Source organism: Culex pipiens, unplaced genomic scaffold (assembly GCF_016801865.2).
Source record: "Culex pipiens pallens isolate TS unplaced genomic scaffold, TS_CPP_V2 Cpp_Un0002, whole genome shotgun sequence".
Lineage (NCBI taxonomy): Eukaryota > Metazoa > Arthropoda > Insecta > Diptera > Culicidae > Culex > Culex pipiens.
Window position 1 is genome coordinate 1,468,828 of NW_026292819.1, and position 9,854 is coordinate 1,478,681.

General features: G+C 37.9%; 1 protein-coding gene across 1 annotated transcript; it reads right to left on the reverse strand.

Moving 5' to 3' along the window:
- Positions 1-6,896: 6,896 nt before the first annotated feature.
- Positions 6,897-7,546, reverse strand: LOC120425877 (endocuticle structural glycoprotein ABD-5-like). The gene is made up of 3 exons (XM_039590498.2): positions 7,353-7,546; positions 7,122-7,294; positions 6,897-7,053 (listed from the first exon to the last, which is right to left on the reverse strand). The coding sequence occupies exons 1-3, from the start codon at positions 7,502-7,504 to the stop codon at positions 6,980-6,982; spliced, it is 399 nt and encodes a 132-aa protein (XP_039446432.1). The 5' UTR covers positions 7,505-7,546; the 3' UTR covers positions 6,897-6,979.
- Positions 7,547-9,854: the final 2,308 nt, after the last annotated feature.

The window sequence follows — 9,854 nt, forward strand, 5'->3', positions numbered from 1 at the left end:
ATATTGTTGTTGTAAAGACATGTTTGTATAGAAAACAATGTGTCTCCTTAATTCATTTATTTTTTAAAAGAAATTTATTAGGCCCAACATACAGAATTTATCTAATTAAAATATATTCCATAATATTATTTCAATTTTAGATTAAAATTATTTAACTCAATTTATTTTATATTTTTAGCGGTAAATAATGGTAAAATTTTGTAGCACACTTCGAAGCAATTTGTTTTTGTAAGTAATACTGATTTGCTTTAGCTATCAATAATCATCAGATTGAGCAACTATCATCCTAAATCGAAAATTGATAGCAATTTTGAATCAGAGAGAGTTGGCAGCACTGGTTCCAGCTAGTCGACCGTCGCGGGTGCTCCGAGATTTTTAGTAAATTTTCGTGTATTTTGCTATTCTGTAGTGCTGTAGATGTTGTGAAGATATAGTTAGTGACGCGCATTCCCCGATAGAAGTGTTTTCCAGATATGTTTTGCTGTTTTAAAAGGCATTTCATGCATTTTTGTTTTTGCAGCATGTGTTGTTTGTTTTTATTTACGCGTAGCTTTTTCGCTACGTTTCATTTCCACCGTTCCTTCGAGTTGGCAATTTGACAACAAGTCAATGAAAGCTTCTGCTCTGTTTGCTGAGAGTGAGCTTTTGTGCAGTGGTGTCAGATCGATTTAGTGAGTTCATTTTGCTTGAAAAGGTGAAATCGGTGAGTTAGCAGCCCTACAGAGTGAAGTTTGATGAATGTGCGACATGCTCCATTCAGGCTTTTTGAGTGTATTAAAAATTATATTAAGGAAGAACAGATGCAGTTTGGAAAAATATAGTGATAAAGAAGAAGAAAAGAAAGTTTCGCACTACCAGGGGTAATGAAAATAGGCGAAGCTTTTTTGGTATACGTTGGTTCAAGTTTTGATGCTACGGTGCATCAGTGCTTTCGCATTGGTGCAAGAAGGAGCACCCGAGAGCTGTAAGCGGCGGTGCTGGCGCGGTTTCGGTCGACAGGAGCATGACTTGCTGAGGTTGAAGAGAGAAAAGTTTTTCCTCTCTCGAGCGAGCTTTGCAGCGTGTTCGTGGATGCCAAATCATTGATGTGGAAATCTGCATCAATGAGGAAAAAGTCTGCAAATGCCTTGGAAGCCGTCTTTGCAGACTCAGCTGTATTAACATTATTCCTGGTGAGTTTGTTCCATTTAAAGCTCAGTGTGTGTGGATGTTAATGACTGTATGTGTGTATGGAAGTGTGAGAAAAGAGAACAAAATGGAGCTGTTGTGGTTATCTAAATCCTAATGCTAATGTTCTTCTTCATCATTTTCTTCTTTCCTTATTACTATAAACTTTTAATTGTATTCTATACTAATACGAAGTTAGGGGGTGTTCTTTTATTACGTAACGCAATAACGGGGGGTAGTGGGGTGTCAGTGTCTGCTACGAAATGTTACGAAAATTGGGTAGGGGAGAGTGACGAAAAATGCTGTTACGTAACGCAAATTTTTTAATATAAGTACTCATAAAAATTTGCAAAAAGACCTTTCGTTACGCGTTACAGGGGGGGTAGGGGGATCGCTCATCTGTTACGATTTGTTACGAAGGGGGGGAGGGGGGGGGGGTCAAAAATACTAAATTTTGCGCTACGCAATTAAAGAACTCCGGTCATGCTTGCTAATACTTTGCTAAGGGAGCGTTCTTTTATTACGTAACGCAGTTGGGGGAGAGGGGGGTCGGAGGTCGTGTTACGCTCCATAGATTTTTTTTTAAATTTGTATGGAAATTTTGTTACGAGGGGGGAGTCTAAAAAAACCGATGTTTTGCGTTACGTACTGAAAGAACGCTCCCTAATCATCCCAATTTATTACGTCACTCTTTAATTTCTATTTAACAATAATTTCTCCGCTAAAAAAATTCTTCTTTTCTTTTGATTATAATTTTTCACAAACTTGTTTTTTTAAGAAACTATCTCGTGTAGAATCGAGTCTTTAATGCTCTTTTATTTTCTTAATTTTCTTTCTCTATCAAATCTTTACCTTTGCCTACTGCCGGTTCGCGTCGCGCTTAATTTTCGTCGTCGTCGACTTGTTTGTTGTCTCCCCTTATATGTGCGTGCATTTTTATTTTCATTTTTTGAGTGTTCCTTCCGGGCGGTTTGCGTGATTTGACAATTGATTTTGTGCATTCTGCCGGTTTCGCCGTTACCGACAAACCCGAGTTTGTAGAATTTTAAGTTTATTACAGATGAAATTCGTTAAATACAGACATCTCGTCATCGCCGCGTTTTTGATTAAAGATCGATCGTTAAATAAAAGCTATTTTTGGTATTATAGCCTTTGTTTTCAATTATCTCTTCACGATTTCGCGATTTCAATAGATTCCCTTCCGTTATGTAGCATTTATGTCGCATCGCAGATTGTCACGATCGTACGCTTTACGTTTAATTAAATAATCAAGTATGTAGATTGCTCCAAATCACTCACTGAGATTAATATTTTACTCTCTTTTTACATATCGCTTTGGTTTTATCTTTCCACAGCCGGCTGTCTAAGATCAAACCGTTGATATAAAATTCAACATATAAACGGGAACTGTCTCAACAGCAGCATCCGATTGCTTGCCTTGAGAATAATACATCATCCCTCCAAACAAAACATTCGATTTTGGGTCGCATCATCATCTTCTATGATGAATCCTGACCAAACACCCTATCCTACTAACAAATTTTCAGGTTCCTGGCGCTGGTGGGGTGTAAGCACAGAGTAAATCAGCTGCCCTAGTAGCAACCTGCGCTAACTAACATTCCCGTCCCTTAAACTCGAGGTCTACAAACTGACATGGCGGGCGCCGTTGGTGGCCAATGACTGTTACCTATTCGCAACTGATCTAGCTTTGGCAATCATGGTGTTTTATCTTTTCAGCGCATTCATACATGCTGTTGATAAGGGAAACACCACTAGATCGTCGAAGCCTATGATCAGTAGTGCTGAAAGGATATTACGGTTCTGTTCAGCAACGGAGGGGCAACCATGGGTGATCTCTCATGCTCATGCTCATGCTCAATTGATAGCAATTTTGAATCAAGGGTCCTGAATGTTCCAAAAAGGTTCATTCACTCGCGATCACGCGATCACAAATACAAAAATTATTAAATCCAAGATGGCGGTGATGATAAACTGTAAAAATGCATTTTTTTAATTTAATTGGCAATCAACAATTCAAATTTGACTAGAAGTAAGTCGCAGAACTCAAATTTGATGTGAAAGGTAAGAAAAAAACAAAATTGTTTTTTTCATGATTTGATTATCCAAAGTCCCATAGTACTTTTTGATTGCAAATGTAACTTAATATTAAAAAACGCAAGATAAAAAAATTTGAGTAAATTTTCCAAAGACTTGTTTTCCAGAAATCTCAACTCCGCGGCGAAATGTTGTTAGGAGACTAACATTTTGACACCATATGAAAAAATCTTAAATATCAATATTGTTAGCATACAAATATGTGAGATCCGGCTTCAAAAAAGTACATAAATGTCTTTTAAGTTTATTAACTTAAGGCAGGGTTGCCAACTCTTCAACTTTTTAGACTAGTTGAATAGGTTTCTCTACACGGCAAAAATAATCAATTCCCGAATTCGGGAATTGTTTTTATGAATTTGGTTCACAAATTCATGAACACAGTTCACGATTACGAGAATTGATTTTTTTTGTGTGTATTACCTAACCTAAGATTTAAAAAAACATGATGGAATTTGAGTAAATTTCTGGCTACTTATCTAGACATAAAGGTGGATCTACGAAGTTCTTGTGAAATGTTCATTTTTCGAGCATGATTACAGCCTTACCTCGTTACAAAAAAATAACAAATATAAATTTAAAGAAATTTAATTTTTAGTGAAAAAAAAATAAAATCGGGATTTATATCCGTGTACATGTTTTTTTTTTTTATTAAAAGCTCTCATCAATACCTACAACTTTGCCGAAATTACCGAATCAATCAGAAATTTCCACCAAAAGATACAGATTTTCAAACATTTACGTACGATTTTTGTATGGACAGCTGCCAAAAATGTACGGAGCCTGGATGAACCATATGACACAAAATGGCTTCTTTGGTCACCTTCGGGATTTTTAAATCCATCAAGCTTTGAAAAAATTAAAAGCCAATATACTAGGGATCTAATCTCATGAAATAAAACCGCAGCCAATCTCAAGAAAGCACCATGGAAGAAAATATGTTCAAATTATGAGCCAAGTCTTTTTTTGTCAATATTAATGATTGCAGTATATCCAAGTTACCTCAGCAAATGTGTTGCAACAGGCCTACTGAGTTGAATTAATCTCAGAATCAGATTCTGTGAACAGATCACATTCTATAGAATCAACTGGGGAGAAAAGACGCGTGGACATACCGTACCGAACGCTCCAAATCAGTTGTGGTGTAACGTGTTAGTGAAAATTGCTTTAGTTTTACTAGATATTGGTTTTATCAACATTGCAAAAGATCTAATAACATTCAGTAGACTCTACCTAATCGATATTTAGAATTGCCATCGTTTTCCCTCGAGCTCCGTATGTCCCTTCTCACAAATAACTGGACGGTTTCCAACTTGACCCCGGAAAGATTAGAATTTATAATAAATGCAGATCTCATTTGGTCCCAACCGAACCTGATGGCCATCGCCTCTTCCCACCACACATCTGATGTTGCCAATTTCCAGAGCAAACATCGGTGGCCATGCTGTTGTCCCTTTTGGCCACTTGGAGCCCCGATCCGGGCCCTGACCCTGCCGTAATAATCTGCCTGATGTACGTCGGTTAACCGATTTAATTTTATATTAAAATAAATTCAATTTCGTGCCGGACCCCAAACTGGTCGACCCTTTTTGCTGCTGCTCCGGGGGGCAAGAATCTTTCGCCGGAAAGACAACACAGTGTTCATACGTTTCTTCTTGGGAGCTGGACCCGGCTTAGATGCTTATATTGAAAAATCTTGCCCCTCATACTGACGGTGTCCTTTTTCCAGTCTTTTTTGTCCGGCGGGGGTGAGCGGGAGAACAAAATTGAACGTTTTTCCTTGGTTCAGTGGAATAGTGCAGGTCCGGGTGGGTAGAAGGTAGGTTGTATGAAGAACGGTATCTAATCGTACGTATCATTTTACGGAAGGTACATGAGGTAAGGTTTCAGGGTGAGAGTATCTATGAGTTAAGTTTGTAACAAAAAATTGCTATTTTATAAAAGCATGAGATGTTTTGTCTTGAGATGAAAAACATTGCATATTTTCCAAAATATCAATTAAGCCCAACAATGAACCCTCTACCCTACTTCCTAGTCCTAGCCTCCTTGCTTCAAAGAAACACGAGAGTTCATTTGTGTGTGGAGAATGGAATTTTGTTATAACAAGTTCCTCATCCTGTCCTCGTGTGCTCACGGACAACCAGCAGCAGGGAGTCTTGAACTTTCTTCTCGAGCCAAGTTTTGGCTGGCATGGCGATTTCCGGACAGAAAAAAGACGGCCCCGAGGCCGAGGGAACGAAACACAACGGTTTTGAGGCTTGGTGCCAGCGACTATCTCGTCCTCCTGGTGAAAGGATTTATCTCTGGGAAATTTTCGTTTAATAATATGATGCATCGAGGCACAAGAGGATTATGTTTATGAATTGATTAAATCTGCTTACTTTCATGCGGCCGGCTCAAAGAGCAGACAATTTTGCTGCTGTTGTGAATATGATGAAGTATTTCCGATTATTGGCGAGTGGATAAATTTTCTCGAAAGATTGTTCAGGAGAAATTTGTTGAAGTAGTCTCAAAGGAAGGATTTCGTTTATTGTTGAAAGATGTTGAATAAATACATGGTTGAAAAAGTTGACTTAGAAACATTGAAACCTTTGAAAAAAAAACTCTTGTTGTTTGCATTTATCCTGAATATTTTTTATATTTCATTACTTGATATTTTAAATTAAAAAAATGAGGACAAACATAAAAATTCTCAAAACATATATAAATCAATGAGTACAAAGCCAACATTCTTCTTTACATATGAATTTTCTGCTTTTCAATGTGTTAGAAAGATAAATTATAGATATTTGGTGAATTTAAAGATTTAAACTGCGATGTAAATTTGACAAGTGATAACATGTAAATTGAAAAAAAAATCTCAAAATTACCCAACACTTTGTTCAAGTTTCATTAAACCTTAAGAAAGGACCAAATTGTGGAGTTTCCCAAATAACTTGTTACATACGACGAATTTATTCCACCAAGCTCACGCCGTATATTATGTCCAGCTTCTTCGGTTAAACCCGTTTTGGCAAAGCTGAAGACATTGATTGAACTATAAAACCACTGTGGCTCTTGAGCTACACTTCAAACCGTGAAACGATAGCCAAGCGCAAACAACAGTCATTGATCTCAATTTAAGTACAAAAAATGTCCATCAAGCCAAAGTTTTTAGTATTAATGATTGTTATCGTGGTATTCGGTGTCACTAACAGTCAACAGGAAGAAGAAGTGGTCTTTCAAGAATTAAACCCAGACGTGATACGAGAAATACTGGAAGATTTACTAAAGCAAGGAGCTACCCTACAGCTTCATCGCGAGCAGCAGCATCGTACAAAAAGCAAACTTTTACTCCAGGAAAGCATTTATTTCGAGACGGAGGACGGCGATCTGTTCATCGTTTACAGTGAGACCATTTTTGGTAAGTTGCAAAGCGTGAAAATTTTAAATGTGAAGGTATTAAAAGTTTACTTTTTACAGACTTCAACAAAATTACGAATAGGTCACAGTTTGACCTTACCGATGTGCAAACCGCAAAGCTGTTACTTTCACTGATTGGAGGTGGCAACGTGAAGTCGATTACGATCAAGAAGTCGTCCAGTAATAAAATATGAAAATGAGATATGAAGAAACTGTAAAGTTATCAATTTTGGTTTTAATTTTGTCTTTCAAAAAGATACGTCACAAAATCCCTTCCGACCAGAACATCCCAACTCATTCATCCCAGCAGCGATGCTAGCACTTTCGGATCAATGTCCTGCGGTCCTTCGGGATACAACGGCTGATCACCAACTGAAACGGCAAGCAGCCTTGGTTAGCTTCGCGGATCATCACCAACTTCGAACCCAATTAGCACTCACCAATCACGGTCGGATGATAGCCAGTCTCGTCGGCAAAGTAGCTGACCGTGTACTTGACTCCGTCTGGGCCAACGTAGCTGTAGAGTCCGTTGACTTGCAGGTACCTCGTTCCGTCCGGTTTGGTGTTCCAGAACGCATTTTGACGCAATTCCCGACCGTCACTTAGCTCGTAGCTAAGAACGAAGAATTCGATGGATTGACGCCGTAATCAAGACTCCGTGTATAACTCACCTCCAGTTGAACTCTTCCGGGTCGTGGTTGTTAGACTGATCCACCACCTTGAGCTCGGCGTTTTTAACTTTGACACTTCTTTCTGTGGGAGCACTTTGAACAAGACAACAAACAACCGCCACAAGAACAAAACTGCACAGTACCGGCTTCATCGTGTAGATCTGTTAATCTGACTGAGACTAAAATGCAACTGAGTCACTACAATTCTACGACTAGCTGATACAACCCGCTTAAGACAACCGCAAAATGCTGCTTGGAACCCGTTTTGATTCGCAGAATCCAACAGGTTTTATTTTTTGGAAACACGAGAGATGGACGCGACGACCTTCACTTCGTCACATGGGTGGACACAGACAGGCTAACCCTTGATATGCTATTCAGTACTCAGTAGTTTGTTGGATTTCGCTTTATTTATTACAGCCTCAAATTTGAACAGTTTGAATAAATACTGTTTACTAATTATCTCACCAAGGATTCCAATACCTTCGGATCGATTAGATGAGGAGGTTTGAAATTGAAAACAAATCAAACGAATTACACTTCACACCAATCATCAATTCGTACCAAAGTCGGATGGTATCCATTTTCATCTACGTAATAACTTACAGAGTACTTCACACCATCGGGAGCGCGGTAGCTGTAGAAGCCGTTGACCTGCAAGAACCGGGTACCGTCCGGAAGTTCGTTCCAGTATGCGTTCTGACGCACCTCTCGTCCGTCTCTCAGTTCTTAGCTTTAGAGATAAACTAGCTTTAGTTGTAGAGTTCCACTTCAGCGATTACGGATTACCGTCAGGCGAATGCTTCTGGATCATGGTTGCTGGATTGCTCTTTCACTTTTTTGATCTGCGAGTTTTCAACACTTGGAGCACAGTGGACAACTCCAAAAATAACATATAAAACAATTAAACTACACAAAGTTTTACTCATCTTCTGGCAACCACAAACTACGACTAAACATGAACAACTGATCGGCTAGTCGACCAAATATTTCTTCATGTAGACTAACTGGACCTGTCCACAGTGGACGGGTTTTAAAATCGGAAGCACAACATATGATCACGGTGACCTTCGATGGGAAGAATGATTGGGCTTAACCCTCAGCGCTCCAAACGGCTGTTTCCGACAGTTTCAACATCAAATTATTATAAAAATTGTGATTATGATGAAAGTTCCACATCAACATTTATTTATAACTCACTAGTCATAAACTCTGCAGAACTCTATAAAAATATATATTCTTCAATTGTTTTGTTTTCTTTTTTTTTTTTTAATCAATATTAAATGTTCTGATATTGAAAATAAAATATAAGCGGTATAAAACTTCGTTTGAAATTTGCATTAATATGACTTACTTAAAAATTTAGGGAAAACTCATTAAATTACTAGCAATATTTAAGTTATTTTAAAATTGTATGTTCTTTTCTATTCTTTTGTTCAGTCCATTCTTCTATTGAGGTCCCCTCAAACCAGATAAAACCTTTTTCATGGAAATACATAACTTCGAAACAATGTCATTTGGCATCGTTTTCATTCATTTTATTTGGCTTAAACTTTAAAGGGGCCTTCCCTATGAACAAAAAAAACATTTCATTTAAATGGCTCAGTCACACAAGGCTCCATACAATTTGGACACGTTTCCATACAAAAATGGTACGTAAATATTCGAAAATCTGTATCTTCTGGATGAATCTTGTAATTGTTTTTTGTTGTTGTTTTTAAAAAAAATTCCTGGAATATGTATTTTTTAAAGATTATTTATATGTTTTAAGAGACTAGGGTAAATATACCCATTTTAAGCCGGTCGGGTTTGAATGATGCTGGATAATCTGGAGTGTTCCTTGAAATTTTCTTAAACCAAGTACACCAACGAGTAGAGCAACTTTTTTGAACATTTCTGTTTATTTTCACTTTTAGTAAAATTTATCCTATTCCTTTTACAAGCATTTGAAAGTATCATTTGTAGAGAAAATTTCCTGGCATCGCTGGCTCACTTCAAAGGCGCTGCTGGTGGTGTTGGTGGCCACCCTTTGTTCTTTATTTGCCTTCTCTTCTCTCTCGGTTTTCTTCAGCCTTCGATTGGAATGGGTAGTCAAAAGTCAAACGTCAAAAGACTTGGCGCGTATGTTTTTTTTGTGGCGCTTGCTAATTATTTACAGGTTTCGGGATTATTTTTCAAGTGAGAGACCAACTATTGTGCAAAAGATCATGTTGCCGTTGTTTCGAAAGCGCCGTGAAAAAGCAAACGAAAGTGAAAAGTTGATTTTGGCTATATTCATTAAGCGTTTCAGGGTTTCTCGCATGTGTCACTATGTGTGCCAACAAAATGATGAGAAATGGTGTCGCAAAATAGAAATTATGATCAAAAGTACATTAAATTTGATATTTTTTACCAGTAAGTGGCATACATTTGCGTACTTACTCGAGGCGGTGCTGTTGCTAGTAAGTTTAAAGCCTGAATAGTATTTTTGGAGCTTTAATCGAGCATCAAACTCTCCATGGT